At 40.6% G+C, this 17,446-nt stretch overlaps 1 protein-coding gene across 1 annotated transcript in view; it reads left to right on the forward strand.

Annotated features, from left to right (window-relative positions):
- The window catches only part of MYO10 (myosin X), a 150,920-nt gene that overhangs the window by 114,827 nt on the left and 18,647 nt on the right, over nt 1–17,446 (forward strand). The window contains exons 20-28 of the mRNA XM_042869024.1: nt 6,571–6,695; nt 6,848–6,962; nt 9,316–9,422; nt 10,422–10,631; nt 10,910–10,949; nt 11,350–12,252; nt 13,044–13,167; nt 14,411–14,654; nt 16,436–16,531. Coding sequence (XP_042724958.1) covers nt 6,571–6,695; nt 6,848–6,962; nt 9,316–9,422; nt 10,422–10,631; nt 10,910–10,949; nt 11,350–12,252; nt 13,044–13,167; nt 14,411–14,654; nt 16,436–16,531 — 1,964 coding nt within the window. The remainder of the gene's footprint in view (nt 1–6,570; nt 6,696–6,847; nt 6,963–9,315; nt 9,423–10,421; nt 10,632–10,909; nt 10,950–11,349; nt 12,253–13,043; nt 13,168–14,410; nt 14,655–16,435; nt 16,532–17,446) is intronic.

A 17,446-nucleotide genomic window follows, 5' to 3' on the forward strand; every position in this document is an offset into this window, starting at 1 on the left:
TGACATCTTTGTCAGTGGTCCTGACTCAGCCATGTCTTGACCCAATTGAAATCCCTAAACACTGGTGCCAAAGGGTCACTTTGGTAACGTACTGCTGCATAGCAATGATTGCTTTCATTAAAATATCCCTGAGATGCCCCCACTTGTACTGTAAAGCTGGATGACAGGCAGAAGATAGATACTTTAATTTATTTAGGAATTTATTAATTCTCCACCTTTGGCTGTTTTGAAATGATGGACAAACTCTAAAATTGCTGTGTTCCATCCACACAGCAGCGGTTTTTAACACCTGCATCTCTAACCTATAGCGTTAGAGTTCAGTTTGTCACTTAAACTGAGCTGTTCTGGGCTGGAAGGTGAAGTGTGCAGGCCAGATGCAGTAGCTGGAATTGAAGAGAAGATCAACTAATCATGTAAACACTTGCTGTTGGTAAATGCAGCACTTGCATGTTCAGACCTGCAGAGATTATATAAATGAAGCAGTATATCGTTATTGAGTGAGCAGTGAAATCTGGCCTGGAGTCTGCAGGGGAGTGTTTGAGGTGTAAGGATTGATTTAACAATGCCCATGCTCTTTACAAGCTGCCACCAGCATTGTTGGTACTTTTTATAGGATTTTCATGCTTTTTGTCGATATCCAGAGAATTTCAGAATGCAAAATATTCACTGTTATTTGATGTTTATCCAAATATTCCTACTGCCATGCGCTGGAAATAGGAAGAAAACTTTTTAGCTGTGACATGTTCTTAGTTTTTATTCTCCTGTACTCTTACAGCACTTGTCTATATAGCCACAAATGCTCTGGGATAGGAAGGGAACATTTTCAAAAATAGAGCCATCATCAAATGTGCTGCTGTTTGACCTGAATCTTTTCTGGTTACAGCTGTATGCACACTTGAGAAGACCACAGAGGGTTTATTTTCTTTATCTTTCTTTGAAATGCACCTGCTCTCAGATGACTGAGACTGACACTCCAGGCACAGGGAGGTTTTCATGATCATTGTGCTGTCACTGTAGTGGTTATGGTGTTGAAACACTGTTGTGTAAGAGGATGCCATCAAAGTTGATGGAGCAAGCACCTGAACGACGTGTGGCTGGAGAAACTGGGGGTAGAGAGGTGGTTTGTTCAAGGCAGGACAGTGACCAATATAGCACTGCAGCTCAAGTCTCTTGAATTAACAGGGAGAATGCCCTAGCCACTGCCCATCCTGCCTTTGCAATTTGTTTTCCTATTGAGACCACAGGCATTTTGTTTCCTCTTCTTCAGGTTGTTTGAGTCCTCGGCACAAGTAGAGGCTGCCGGGTTGCGTGGACGGTTAAGAACCACTAAGGGTCATGTGGTTTAAAAAGCCAAACGATGGGCATGAAGAAATGTTCTTATCAGTTCAGAGAGACCGTGAATTGTAATTCACACATTTCACATTCATCTGGGAGAAAAGCTTAACATTAGCTTTCACCTGTAGAGTTGGTGATTGAGATCGGAGAAATATGGGGGACTGTTTCAGAAAGATCTGGTTGAATGGGTCCCCTTGTGCAGACAGGATAATTTTATTTCTGAAAAAGACATCAGTGCAATTTGGGATGCAGAAGGCAACTGCAAAGCAGGGGAAGACTTCATTCTAGAAGTGAAGAACAGAATTGAAGAAAAGTGAGAAAAGTTACAGGTTTTCAAATAAAAAATTACTTCTCATATCCTTGTATTAATTGTTCATCTTTACCAACTCTGTATCTGTCTTCCACACTTGCATAAGCACAGAAAATCATAACTTGTAAGATACGGCATCGAACTGATGCCATCCTACACACATTGTCAAAGAGAAATCTGTAAACAAGAGCCTGTGAGGGCTTTTTGTTTGTTTGTTTGCTTTTCCTATTCTTTTTTTTTTTTTTTTTTTTTGCCTTCTGATCTCTCTTTCTCTGTGAAGTTCCTCCTACCTAAACAAAATCCATCATTACTGTGGCTGTACTGAGGCAGCCAGTAGTTCTGGGATGGAAAAGGATGTCTGACTGGTGAAAGCCAGGTGTGCTCTTTGTTTGAATGGAGAAAACAACCTGCAGGACAACAAAAGCTATATACATCTTATTCACTTTCAGCCTCCACTGATGGCGCTGCCCAGGGTAAGGGGATGCTTTTTTATTTTTTCTGACCTCCATCAGACTTTAATCTAAGGAACTATTTTATAGTTAAAATCATGCATAGAAATCAGATGTCTGTCCAAATGGTTTCTTCTAATTGTTGACATTAGACAGCATTGCCCTTCAGGAGGCTCACAGGTTATCAGAGCAGTTACTTAGCCATATATGGAGCCAGTCTCACCTGCGCAGGTTCCAGGTCCCATTAAAGCCTTGATTCTAGTGCCATACAGTGCAAACTCATGGAAGACTTTGGGATGATCAATGGGTTCGAGCACTTCCCCTGTGAGGACAGGCTCTGAGGGACCTTTTAGCAGCCTTCCAGTACCTGAAGGGGCCTACAGGAAAGCTGGGAAGGGACCTTTTATAAGGGCATATAGTGACACAGTGAGGGGAAATGGCTTTAAACTAGAAGAGTGTAGATTTAGACTAGATATTAAGAAGAAATTCTTTCCTGTGAGGGTGGTGAGACACTGGAACAGGTTGCCCAGTGAGGCTGTGGATGCCCCATCCCTGGAAGCACTCAAGGCCAGGCTGGATGGGCTTTGAGCAACCTGGTGCAGAGGGAGGTGTCCCTGCCTATAGCAGGGGGTTGGAACTAGATGATCTTAAAAGTCCTTTCCAACCGAAACCATCCTAGGGTTCTTTGATTCTGGAAATGAGAAATTACAATTTGTGCTATAAAACAGTGTACCACTCTTTAAAAAAATAATTTTAAAGAAACTTTTATCATGTTGAACAGTTTTAAATCGTAGGTATCAAAAGTCTAAGAAATTCTATGTACATGTTGGTCAGTGCCCAAATGTGGCTGTGACCCATGAGAGTGGCCTTTGCCTTTTGATTTTGTGTGTCAGAGTTGTTTAGTGCTGCCATTTCTTGGTTAAAGGGAAATATGTATGAAAACAAAATTGACTTGAAGCTTTCTGCCTCTGTCAAAAATTTTGAAAGCAATCGGTCAAGTTCCTTCTCTTTTATAAGGCCTTCTCCTTTATAAGGTTGGTCTGCACAGCAAACAATTCTAATTTTTACTATGAAAAACTGTGAATTTGATAGTGTTTTATAAACAGATATGATTTTGCTTTATGGTATCTGGATTTTTTCTACAAAATACAATTTCTTCCAAAGTGTTTGTCTGTGAAACAAATCCTCTTTGCAACAACACTGATAAATGCTTATCAGACCTCCATGTTACCTGAGTACAAACCTGAAAATTAATGTAATTATCCCAGGAATTCTGAGGATACAAGACTGTCCCTCAGCTCCTTGGGTAAATACCCTTTGCATAGCTATTTAATGCTGCTCCAGGCTTTGTGGCTGTTACGAATGTAGTTGCAGCCCATTTTAGTGTGTTGTGTTATGGTTCCCTCCCTGACCTGCTGTAGCTCTGCTTATTGCTGAAGTTTTGGCTCAGCCAAAACCCTCCAGGTGATGGGAGATCTGTATCTTCTGGTAACTCCAGAATGAGAATTGTAGGAGTCCAGCACATTGCTTACCCCTGCCTCCAGGTTTTTGCACAGCAGCCAAATTTATTGAGGATGTAATTCCAGTGATACACCAGGGCAAGATTTGACCCTCCCATTTAATACCACCATGTCTGTCAGTACTTAAAAATAATTACTTAGGAAAGTGAAGGGACATGATTATGTAATTAAAATTGCAATGATCCCTATGTTGCCCTGCTGATACCGTGTTAATATCTCTTGCAGTGTATCACGCTTTTCTTAAAAAAGTGCAGGCTTCTGATATCTCAGCTGTTGGTGACCAAACAGTGCTGTGCCTTACTTTTGTATTCACAAGAAAAAAGTCTTGAAAATGTTTCTTCCCTTGTGAATCAGAATGTGGGTGGAAATGAGTTTAAAACAAAAAAAGAAAAAAAAAAAAAAAAGAAAAATCCAAGAAGGAAACAAAAACATTCAAACCAGCAGTGTGGCTGACTTTTGACTAGTGAGGTGCCAGGGGCTGGTGATAAAAGGATTATGTAGTGGAGCAGCCAGCTGGCTCTCTGAGCTCCTTGGGCAGGAACAGACATCTGCAGTGTCACTGAAATTCTTCCTGACTCTGATGTATCCACTCCATTCACACATCTGCCTTGCCACACTGAGAATATGAATTTGTTTGCAAGTCTGGTGGGTAGTGTTACCCTTTGAGCCAACAAGAGTACGGGTAGAAGAATCAAAAGCAGATATTGAAAAAGATGTATTGACATGTGTCCGTCTGTGACACAAATCAGACGTGACTTGTACAATCAATATCCTGTTCTGATGGTTAGCATGTGCATCTGTGCTCAGTCCTTTCCCTTTGGGAACCATCAGTGACCTGTGCAGAGGCAGGCTGTGTGTTCCTGCAGTTGGATGGTGGGTTTGCAAGGCTGGTTCCCTCGCACACCTTTGCCATGGGGAGGGCAGTTACAGAAAGCACTGGCAATTCCAGTCGTGACAGTATCAGTGCTTTCAATGTAAGAATCCATGCGTGTGTGCAGTACAATGCAAAGATTTGACTTGCATATCTGACTGTTGTTGGCAAAATCCAGATTAAACACAGTATCAAGAAAAAAAGTGTGTGTTTTCATCGCTCACAAAGGCATTTTCTCCCCTAGAACATTAATGTACATATGTGCAGGCACGGAAATTAAATGATAAATCACATTACAGAGGCAGGCTGATGGAGCTGGGGTTGTCTCTGGAGAAGGCTAGATCCAGAGAGACCTTGTTGTGACCTTCCTGTACTTAAAGGAGGATTACAACCAAGAGGAGGTCCAACTTTTTACACAGCCTGATAGAAATGGCAAGGAGGAAACTTAAAGAGGGGAGATTTAAGTTAGATATTAGGAAGAAATTCTTTCTCAGAGCATGGTGAAGCTCTGACACAGACTGCTCAGAGAAGCTGTGAGTGCCCCTTCCATGGGTTGAAGGCCGTGTTGGATGGGGCCCTGAGCAGCCTCGTCTAGTGGGTGGCAGCCCTGCCCATGGCAAAGGTCTGGGGCTGGAGGGTCTTTAAGAAAGTCTTTTTCAGCCCAAGCAATTCTGTGATTTGCAGCAGAACCCTAAACCTAGTGGCAGCCAGTGTGGTAAAGAGTTGACACCTCTCCAGGACTTCCTTGGATGCCATGCACGTAACTCAGAAGTGGGCAGCAGCAGCTTTTGATGGCAGAATTTCTCCATGTCCTCATCCACCTGGGTCAGGTTGCATCAGGTCCTGCAGCACCAACTGCCCCGGGCAGGGCAGGACTCACCACTGGAACCGGCTGCTTTTTCAAAACCACAAATTATGTGCATTTTTGTTCAGTGCTTTGGACTGCAGAGGAAGGGTCAGAACACAGTAATTTTCCATATGACTTTCAGCTCCTGTTCCAAAGGAAGAGGCTGGAGAATTCTGCTGCAGAAGGAGTGGTGAGGGCTGGAGACATGTTTGTCACTGCAGCTCAATACTGGAGAAGTAGTTCGTCTCTCACTGCTCCAAGAAAAGATCAATGACAGGAAGAATCACAGTGCCTTGTTTTAGATGTTCTGACTCTTAAAGGAGGGGGTTAGAAGCAGATGCATCAATATTTTGGAATCTACTTAGCTAGAAAATGAGAGTTAACATCACTAGCATCACTAGCATTCTATTTTATGTCTAAGCAGATGAAAAAAATTGGAATATTTTTAATTAACTTTTGAGTCTGTCTTCTCATGAAATTACTTCCGATAAGTTCAGATTTCAGGGAGTCACTTATTTGCCAGGTTGAAAAAGAAGCATGATGAAAGCCAGTTTATAAGTAATAGGAGAGTCCTCTGATTTAGAGTTGCTCAGGGCTTGATCTTGCTCTCATTTCTGTCAGCTGAAGCTCTTGCGCTGGCTGCGGTGGGAACCTCTTCACTTTTTCATAAGCCAGTGACTGTGAGATCCTGCCTTCCAAACTTTCACTTGCAAAGTACTAAAGGCTGCCCTCTAATCCTGCAAATGGCTGTCCAGGAGGGTAAACCCGTGTACTTGAGTGGACCTTTGGGCTTGTGAATCACAGCACATTTACATGAGGTGTTACTTCAGTGTCGGGACTGTCAGCATTTTGCAGGTGGTGATTAGCACTGTCTTGAGCTGCTTTGTGTGGTGGTGGCTGGTGCTGCCTTATCTCAAGACATGACTGAAGCACGGGGCAACCTGAGGGCTTTGGAGATGAGACTGGAAGGCTCCAGAGAGCAGGAGCAGAGCTGGTCTGCACTTGAAGGTTTCCCTGACAGAGTGGCTTGGGCTGTCTTTTTTTCTCAATTAAAAATGATCCCAGAAGAATGACGTGCAAACCAAGGGAAACTTAGAGAAGCAGATTTTTTTTGTTTGGATGGGTTTTTTTCTTGTTGTTTTGGGGGCTCTCTTGTTTGTTTGGTTGGTTTTTTGGTTATTTAGAGATGAAAACATTTCTGATGCTTAGAAGTTTTTTCAAATACTTGCTTGTTTCAGATGCCAGATCAGTTTGATCAGACAGTGGTGCTCAACCAACTGCGCTACTCTGGGATGCTGGAGACTGTGAGGATTCGGAGGGCTGGCTTCCCAGTCCGAAGGCCCTTCCAAGACTTTTATAAAAGGTAAAAGCAGCGACGTGTGCACTTCAGGTGTGAGTTGTGGCTATCAATCAATGTTCTCATGTAGAGGAATAATGTAAAAATCTAATATTAAAAAAATAGAGTAAAAACAGAATGTTTCCTAAATGAAGCAATAAATACTTTTTGATTGCCAGGTATAAAGTTCTCATGAGAAACTTAACTCTGCCCGAAGACTTAAATGAGAAATGTGCCGTCCTTCTTCGTCTGTATGACAACACAAGTACTGAATGGCAGCTTGGAAAAAATAAGGTAAAGTAATCCAACCGCACATGTTGTGGCTACTGCTTATACAAGGTTGAAGGGATTTTGACTGCACAGCTGCAGAAGTGTAGCTGTAATGGTGATTGCATTTGGCTTTAAAGGAAGCTGAGCATGTTTGTTGATGCTCTAGAGACTCCTGTAAGTAATTTGTAGTTGTGCTAAGGAATTTACTGTCTGAGGCACTTGAACCTACATGCCACTTATAGAGGAAGAGCCCACTCGGGTGGACTCACAGGCAGGAGCAGTGGTGAGGATTGGAACGTACAACACGGTTGCTGAATGTTGGAATTCTGAGAAGTCCGCAGCCCTTGAGGCAGTGCTCTGTTCTACCAGGAGCTGCATTCATTGCAGTGAACTCACCTACCTGGCTCCTGCTCCACAGGAGAAGTCACACAGAGAGGGACTGTAGCCAGTGTTGGTACAGCAGAGCTGAGCTCCACATGTGCTTGCTTGTCCTAGTCTAGGAGTTCTCAGAGGTACATTCGACCTCCATATGTGTCCTGCCAGACAACCTGAACTTTGCTGCCACTGTTTTTTTTAAAGAATTTCACATTGTTTTTATTAGAAGAACGTAACTGTGAGTAATGAAACAATCCAGGTGTTTCAGCATGCTCGTTTGGTAAGTTAGAAGGTTCTCCAGTACAGGATCTGAGATTTCCTGACTATTAACACATGGTACAAAGGCCTGAGAGTGGATTACAAACAGCATTCCTTGGCACGTGTAAGGTGTCTCAGGGATTATACTGGGAGATATGATTTGATCATTTTAAAGTTATTTTGGGACATGAAATCTGAGATATTCTGATTGTAACTGAAGTCATTTTTCAACCCATTTTTATAGACTGTGGCTTGCAAATCATACAGTGATAGCAGACAAAGCTAGATGTTGGTTCCTCTTATTGCAGATGTAGCAATCCTTATGCACAGACCCTGGACAAGGCTTTAGCATGTTAGCATAATAACATCTATGAGGACCCCAAATTGTTTTAAGCAACTGCTTGGCAGGATGTCAGCAGGAACCAGAGCTCTCTTGTAACCTCCCATACTGAGGACTGGGATAATTGCCCCCAGAGCTGTGTGTGCATTTTTAAGAGTCTTCATAAATAGCTTATTGTTGGAGAGAACAAGGGAGCATTGGTTTCAGACTGAGCATACTATGGGGCATTTTGTGATTTAAGAGGAGTAGTAACAACATTGCTGTGATTCAGCTTGAGTGTGAAATTTTCTTGTTTTCACATCACAGGCTGCATTGCACCTGCTCAGGAAAATGTGTTAGCCGGTGCATAGTATGTGCTTAACATCTTAACATTTTGGTTCAGGAAGTAGCTGAATGCCTTTCTGAATCAGAATTTTGGGACGTTTTTAAAGCCAGTGTGTGGAGAGCAAAGGAAGATTGCCCAGTGAGAGAAAGAAAAGGCTTCTTCCTTCACAGCCTATTTTATACGTGAATAAAAGCTATGTATTTAAAGAGCTGCCCAGTGCAACTCAGGTAGCGGAACTTTGGGACTCTCTGTGGAACTGTATGTGTTCATTAGCATTTGATAATTAGTTGCAAAATCAAGTCCCTTTCTACATTTAAAACTCAGAACTGTGCCTTTCCTCAGTTTTGTGATAGGCTTTTGTACTCCTAAACTACTCAAACCAGCCAAACAAACAAGAGCCAAAACAGAAATAGTTGATGAATGTGTCCATCGCCCTGTGAGCTCAGAAGCAGTCTGTCTGCAGGATGCTGGTTAGCTGTGAGGGATACCTGGCCCTTGTGTGTACCAGCATGGCAGTTCTGCACCTGTAAGTACAAGAGCAGGCAGCCTGAATATGGAACCAGTCTCATTTCAGTGTACTTCTGCAGGTTTATACCAGTGACATTGGAAGGAATGACGATAGCAAGAGGTTAAAGAAGCTCTATTCGTAATGTAAAACAGCTGAATTGTCAGGGCAGTCTTTCTGCTCCCCAAATTCCCTGCTCTGAGTGTCCCTGCTGCAGCAGGGCTTGGACTGCATGGATCCAGGAGGTCCCCTCCAGCCTCTGCTATGCTGTGATTCTATGAAATCAGGAAGTTCATGCTAAGCCCTACAGCTTTTTGGCCCATGTTACTCTTTGATGGCAAAGCCTGGTAATGAATCTGTTAATTATATTTAGTGTACTCCATTTTTTCCAACTGAAATCCAAAGTCAGAAGATCATCTGCAGGTATTTTCCTTCAAAATAAATATGTTTTCTGTTAAGGAAATGCTGTGCTTGACTCTGAATTCAGGCTTACTGCTGAGAATGGCTCTGTGAGCATGGCTGTCCTTGATCTACGTCACTATCCACAAGTTAAGCCAGAATTTTTCTTGTGTAGGTTTTCCTCCGGGAGTCCTTGGAACACAAGTTAGAGAAACAGCGAGAGGTGGAAGTCACCAAGGCAGCAATGATTATCCGAGCACACATCTTAGGTTACGCAGCCCGGTGAGTGACTGGATGGGAACGACACTAATTAAGCTTTTGTACAAACGGGTGGTAAAATTCCTTGGACACAATTCTTCACTTTTTGTAGGAACCAGGCATCCGAATCCTGTAAGTGGCTTTTGAAGATAACATTTGATATCCTTAGCAGACTCATGAATTAAAAAAAAAGATGAAATTAGAGTTATTTTGATATAATGAATAGGACAGTACAGAAGACTGGAGGTCAGCCATCTTTGTAATGGTATCTTGGTATGAAATAAGTGGTAGAAAATCTAGCATGATGATACCTAATGGGGCTGCCCCCAAATTATGCATATTTATCTTTGCTTTTTCATGATAGAGAGCAAATACAACTAGTCAGTTTGGTTCTTTAAGAACTAAACATTAGGTAAGTGATTAATGTTTCATTTGTTTACTCAGCTTCCTGCATTATGTATTAGGTGGAGTTTCTCATCCCATCTGTTTATTTCTCTGCTTTTTCTACAAATCAGCTGAGGACAGTTTGAGGAAACTTGTTTGCATAATGTAGTCTTCTCCTTATATTCTGACTAATATGTTGCTCAAGAACTGTATTCATTTTTAATGACAGAGCTACCTGTGCATGATCTTTCTTTTCAGAGATGTTGGACAGATACCTATGAGTATCTTCTCTGCATGCATACACGCATGTACAAGCTGTACTTGGTAGCATTTTCTTGTCAAGGGCACAAGAACATGTAAGACAGGTAGTGTGCATTTCCTTAACGAAAATACAGATTGCTCTGTCATGGAAATGAGGGCATCTCTTCCCTTTCCTGGGGAAGAGAATGTGAATTAGAATGGAGAAACCACCAGAGAGGCAGAAAAAATAAACTGCTTCACTACCGTGCCTCATTATTGCAGGTCACTATGACTATGATAGGACTTCTCATAACTGCTCATTAATCCTTTGTTTCCTTATAAATTTACTCTATTTTGTGATGTTTTTGCCCTTTTTTGTTTTGGTTTTTTTTTTTCCAGAAAGAGGTATAGAAAGGTTCTGTACTATGTGGTTGTGATACAGAAGAACTACAGAGCATTCTCTGCTAGGAGAAGGTTCCTTTGCCTGAAGAAGGCAGCCATTGTTCTTCAGAAGCAGCGGCGAGGCCAGATTGCCCGACGTGTTTTCAGGGAAAGGCTAGAGGAGAAGCGGAGACAAGAGGAAGAAAGAAGAAAAGAGGAAGAGGAAAGGTGCAGTATGCTCCCTTGCATCACACTCCATTCCATGTTAGGTTTTACTCTGAATAGACTTTCTTGCAGGTAAAGCCAATTGATTTTGGAATTCTGTGCTTCTTTTGATTTAAAAAAAAAAAAAGTAGTTACATATTCACAGACATATTCTTTGTGACCTTATTTTTGGCTGTCTTTCCTGTGGCAGATGATTGAAAACTGAGCTATTGGCCTAGCACAGGATTTGATTATCGTGTGTTAAGATTGATTTGCTAACTATTTTCTTCCCTCACTTTTAGGGAAAGACAAAGGCAAGAAGCAGAGCGTCTTGCTCAGGAGGTAAATGATATTCTTAATACTTGCAGCCATCCTGTTTATTTGAGTATCTCAACCCAACCATTAAAAAAAATAAAAGACATCTGTGGTGTTTAAACAGAACTTTTTGTTAGCAGATAAAACCAAAGGAAACTTGATACAGTTGTTTGCATGGGAATTTCTTTCACCTCATGCTTCATTTAATTTCTGGCAAAGACAGAACTTTCTTCACATTCCTGAGCTTTTCAGTATTTCTGAGTAAATGCAATCACTCTTTTCTTTTTCTTTTTCTTTCGTTTTCTTTCTGATGTAGGGACAAGGGTTCTTTTAAATAAATAGCATGATCAGAGTATAGTGCTTACAAACTACAAAATAGTCTTGCATTGAGGAGACACTATTATATTTTCTTCTGTTTTGAATGCAGGCTGAAGAGGAGAGAAAGAAACAGGAACTGGCTGCCATTCAGAAAGCCCAGAAGGAAGTGGAGCTGAAGCAAGAGGTGGAGAGGCAGAAAGAAAGCAGGCAGGTAGAAGAAATCTTGCGTTTGGAAAAAGAAATTGAAGACCTGCAGCGTGTGAAGAAGCAGCAGGAGCTGTCTTTGACCGAGGCTTCGTTACAGAGGCTGCAGCAACTCCGAGATGAGGAACTCAGGCGGCTCGAGGACGAAGCTTGTCGAGCAGCCCAGGAGTTCCTGGAATCTCTGAACTTTGCTGAGATCGATGAATGTGTCCGAAACATTGAGAGGTCGCTCTCTGTGGGCAGTGGATATCCTGCTGAGCTCACTGAACAAACTGGAAATGCCTGCAGTGAAAAGCCCAATTTTAACTTCAGCCAGCCATATCCCGAGGAGGAGGTAGATGAGGGCTTTGAAGCTGATGATGATGCATTTAAGGATTCGCCCAATCCAAGTGAGCACGGCCATTCTGATCAGAGGACCAGTGGCATCAGAACAAGCGATGATTCCTCAGAAGAGGATCCGTATATGAATGATACTGTGGTGCCAACAATTCCTGCTGCTAGCAACACCATGCTTATACCTCCTACCCATGATACAGTCAGTCTCCACAACTCTTCAAGTGGTGAATCTACATACTGCATGCCAGAAAATGTATCGTGCAGACCACCGGACTCTGTGGAACTTATTTCTCCAGATGGAGATTATGATTACGACCAAGATGATTACGAAGATGGTGCTATTACTTCTGGTAGCAGTGTGACCTTTTCTAATTCGCACAGTAGCCAGTGGTCACCAGACTATCGGTGCTCAGTGGGGACATACAATAGCTCTGGAGCGTACAGGTTTAGTTCTGAAGGAGCTCAGTCTTCTGTAAGTATCATTCCTTGTATTATCTAATAATTGATTTATGCTTTCTGATTTTTTTCCACTGTACAACCATGCAGTCACTGTAGCTGTTGTTAGAAATGCTTGTATTACATAATTCAACTTATTTACGCTGCATATGGGCATAGTTAAGCGTTGACTGCAATTCTAGCATTATGCAAGGGTATGGTTCTATGTAGTTTAATGCAGAACTGCGTATTATTGTATGAAGATCTCAGTGCCTGGCCATGGATGCAGTTCATAAGCAAAATTTTGTGTGTCCATTGGAGTGGGAGAATTGGGTAGCATTGTGGGGAACTGATTTTGAAAAAGGCAGATTCAGTTCTGCATGTGAGTAAGAACGGTTGAATAAACTGCTTGCAGAAATCTCCAAGATGTCAGATGTATTTGAGGTTAGTTCAAGGGTAAATTTCAGATGATGGCAAACAGTAGAATTACTGAAGCAGTTAATTGAAGGGCTCTTTTTTCAGTGCTGTTCACTGAATTGACAGTTTGCTCTCATGAATATTTTTGGGAGAATATGATTTCTTCCGCCACTCACAAAATACTTCAGTGAAACTGGGTGTCTGGGAAAGTGAAAACATATTTCAGCAACACTGACTTCTTTAGAAGGAAGATGTTAGCACTAAAATATCTGCTACAGCTCAGGTAATAAAAGCCAAAGAATTTGTGTTCATTCAATACATCATAGAATGTTTTCGCTGAAGACTTCTAAACCTGTTTTCTCTAAGCTCTTTCCTGAGAAATCATTTTACTTTTGTTCCTTTCTTTCATAGTTTGAAGACAGCGAAGAAGATTTTGACTCCAGGTTTGACACAGATGATGAGCTTTCCTACCGGAGGGATTCTGTCTATAGCTGTGTTAGCCTGCCCTACTTTCACAGCTTTCTGTACATGAAAGGTACTGGGTGAACAAGAATTTGTTAAACACACAAACTAATCAGAAATATTTAATAAACCTTGTATGCTAATTCCGGTAGACTTCAGCTATTTTCAAAATTTTGAAAGGCTGATGGAAAAGTCAGGAGAGAGCTGCTCTCAAGTGAAGTTCCTTGCAGTACCTTACATCTGGCAATGTTTTTCCTCTCTGCAAAGAAACATCGAAATTTTTTGGCTGCCTCTGTTTCGTTTTATATCCTTGCCGGCTTGTAAACAATGGAATATCCAATACAAACCTAACAAAATATCTCGCAAAGTCAAATTGTAACAAATTTTGAGGAAAGCTTATTCCTGCTATCAAAACCTTGTACCAGGGACAGTGTTCTCTGCTGCAAACCAGTTTACTGATTTCAGTAAACTTTCCTTTGGGTTCTAAAAGAAAGAAAGGAAGTGTATGCATAGCAAAGGGACATAAGAGACTCTGCAACAATATACTGAGGAGTTTTCTGGTTAAGATTCTTGGACTTGTAATGATCAACGCAAAATTATAATGTAGGTGAAATCTCGTATCGTTCTCATCACTAGCATAACTTAATTTGTTGGAGTAGGAGTAGGGATGAACAGGTGCATGGGTACACTGATGTGAAAAGTAATGTATGCTGTCATTGCTAGCATGGTTCTTACCCTCTGACACAATTAGCAGTAAGGAATGACAAGAATATACTGGTTTGGTTGAGTTTTTTTGTAGCTCAAGTAACAACAATGCAAGCTGTATTGTGTAATTAAACAAAATCACAGAAAGTTTATGCACAGCATTGCTACACTTTGGTATGACCAAGCTCACACTGGCATATGTCCCTCTTAAAGTGTAGTTCTTGTAGGTTTTTCCAAATTTTCTGGTTTTAAGTTGAACATTTACCTCCTAATAACCATAGATACTGAAGAAAACTTTATTGTAAGTTATTATATATAGGTACTGTATATGTGTGTATCAATATACACTGTATATTTGTATACATTTGTTACATTATTTTCGTAGTATATATATTATTATAATTTGTAATTTAAGATTCTTTAGATTATCAACTATATGGTAGCTTTAAGGATATGCAAGAATTAGATCTTTCATTTCATGTCTTGCAGCAGAGACTTAACTGCAGTACGTTGGCCAGCATCTCCTAGTGTTGGTTGGTCACAACTTCTGTTTTATAATGTAATTGTTTGTCTTAACTATGCATGAACCCACGTCTATCCCTTTTTGCCAGGTGGCTTAATAAACACATGGAAACGACGCTGGTGTGTCCTGAAAGATGAGACCTTCCTGTGGTTTCGCTCCAAGCAGGAAGCACTCAAGCAGGGTTGGCTTCACAAAAAGGGGGGCGGATCATCTACTCTTTCCAGAAGGAACTGGAAGAAACGATGGTTTGTTCTCAGGCAGTCCAGGTTGATGTACTTCGAAAATGACAGTGAAGAAAAGTTAAAGGGTTCTATTGATGTCAGAACAGCAAAGTAGGTTTATATATGTTTATATACTACATGATATCCTACTAAATACTTCTTGGGAGTTATCTGGGAATACACTGAGTGCTCTGCCTTCTAACTGTAGAAATGGAAGCATGAGTGTGTTTGATGAAGATCTTGAAAGCAAGTGTTGTCCTTACTTGGCTCTCTTTTAAGTCATGGAGTGCTGCAGTTAAGGCAGTGCCAAGTACTTCAGAAAGCTGCTGTTGTAGTGAACTCGTCTGTGCCTTCTCCCAGACAAGAAGCCCTACTTAGTCTGTAATGATTCTCAGGGCAACTCAGAGCACGTTGCCAAGTCTGTAGCTGGAGGCAAACACAAATGGAGAGGGTGGAATTAATAGGCAATGAATATATATTTAAGTTAGCATGAGTCAAAGCTATATGCTTGGTAGATATTTATGATTTTTTACTTTTGAAATAATTAGGGTAGTTCTACATGAAGGTCTTCAAGATGCATATATGCATTTCAAAAATTTAGAATTGCTGAATCAAACTTAACAATTTCTGTCTTGCTAACAGAAGTTTCTTATGCCTTAAAATTCTATGCTTTATATAGCATGCATCAAAAAGGTTTTTTAAGGGATAATATTTTTACTTTCAAACAATCAACATGTTTTATGATTCAGTGGATCTAATTTAAAAATTAGAGCTTGCTAGTATTGATAGTCTTGTTTCTGTATAAGGATACATAAGCTTTCCTCCTTGGTATAGAAAATAGAAATGGCAGTAACGCTTGATTCCAGTCAGCATCTTGTAAACTGCAGCCGTGCATTTTATTTTTGTCTACCAGAAATAAATTGAAAGTGAGTTTAATCTTTTATTTGGAAGTCTTGGTTGAGCCTGATTCAGGCAGGACAACGCAAATAGTTTCAGCAGGCATCCTGACTTGCTCTTGTAAAAACAGTGCGTTACTGGCTCTCAAGAAACTCTGAATAGAGAGTAAATTTCCTACCACTATTGTTTTTGGTTGAAACTGAATTGTTTCTGTCCCGTATGCCATAACATGTATTTAGTCCTTTTTCTAATGTGCTCAAACCAAATTTTGTTGTCACTGCATGGTTTCATCAGCTGTTCCCTGGGGAAGCTCTCTGCTGAACATTCCTTTAAAAGAGTCGGATAACAGTTGTTGATCCTAACTTGAACTGAAAGTTGAGTCAAAGATTTGTACATAAAACAGCTGGAAGAAAGGGCACTTGTATTTAAGGTTATGTATGTTAGCACAAATAGGCGGTAGCTTTTCTATGTAATTTGAATACTGATTATATTCCTAACATACCACATGAGATACATTTCAGCATTCCGTATTAGCCTCCCATTCCAATTTTATTAATATGGTGCTGCTTCACTTAAAATACACAACACGGAAGTACTGGAGGAAGGAAGACAAATTAAGGAAAACAATACAGAAAAATAACATTTTGTTTCTTTTTAATCCTCAGGAGCTTTCCCTTAAGCACTCCAAAAATCACCTGAATTCAGTTATTTTTGCCTGGTTTGATAATGCTTTTTCTTTAGCTTGTGTTACAACAATAGAGTAGCCAACTTTGTATAGTGGCACTCGTAATAGCTTCATTATTTGAGTATAGGCTGAAAACATGGCAGTTGTAGTTTGGTGTATAAATACTGCTTGATATCTCAAGTTAATCAGGTGCAACAATTCTGATTGCTGTTGTTCCCAATGTCTGTGAGTCTCTCTCTCTCAGCACAATAGCATTTCCAAAATGTGTTGGCATGTCTAATGCGCAGTCTTGTCATTTGCTTCTTTTCAGAGAGATTGTTGATAATACAGGCAAAGAAAATGGTATTGATCTAATAATGGGTGATAGGACCTATCACTTGATTGCTGAGTCTCCTGAGGATGCAAGGTATGGAAATCATCAGGCTTTTTTGTTCTGCTTTTTAGCTTCCATGCCATTCTGACTTGTGCTTATCGTTTTATTAGCCTGCTATCACCAAATAGCCAGAGTGTGTTAAACACGTTGCATTGAACACTTTTTCCAAGGGCCTGCTGATATGAGAAAATCTCATGGCAGAATATGGCAGACTCAGACTCTCAGTGAGTCAGACTCAGTGAAAATTTCCCTAGAAGCTGGCTGTGTGCTTTCCCTGTTTTTAGACACTTAATGAAATGCAATATGTATGTAGAGAAGTAATAGCTGGCTTTTAATGATTTTCTTTTGCATTATCCTGCTGCATTTAGCTGCATAGATTAAATCAATATTTAAGATTCCTCTCAGTTACCTGAAATAAAGTACCATTTAGAGGTGAGATCTGTCTACCTAAGCAGAGCCTAAGTATTTTTCAGATAAAAGTTGCAGTGGGATCATTAGATTTTAGGATGAATGCATATTCAGGAACAAGGGGAGCATACAACAGTGTTGGCTTTTCTACCAGTTCAAAAAAAGATCTTACTTTTGCTGCTACCATACCAAATGGTAGGGGAGGGCTGCTAGGTGAGGAGCAGGCTTAACTTGTCAGATCAGTTCTAGTGTATATCTAATAAATACATAAAGTAATCCCCACACTATTTGTTTTGAGATAATAACATGCTTGCCTATAAAATCAAACATTTGAATGAAGTTAACTTAGTAATCAAATCTTATTACCCATTGTGTTGCTGCCCGAAGGCCTGAGCACAGAATGCCTATGCCAACATTACTTGAGCTAGTTTTGTTCTGAAGCCTTGGAAGTTGCTTCGTTTTTCATCTTTTTTTTTTTTTTTTTTAATTGGAATACCTTCAGGTATCATATTGCCCTGAATAAAAATTCAGCAATGCTTA

The sequence above is a fragment of the Lagopus leucura genome, unplaced genomic scaffold (genome assembly GCF_019238085.1).
Source record: "Lagopus leucura isolate 7727_CA_CO unplaced genomic scaffold, USGS_WTPT01 Super-Scaffold_100002, whole genome shotgun sequence".
In the NCBI taxonomy this organism is placed as follows: Eukaryota; Metazoa; Chordata; class Aves; order Galliformes; family Phasianidae; genus Lagopus; species Lagopus leucura.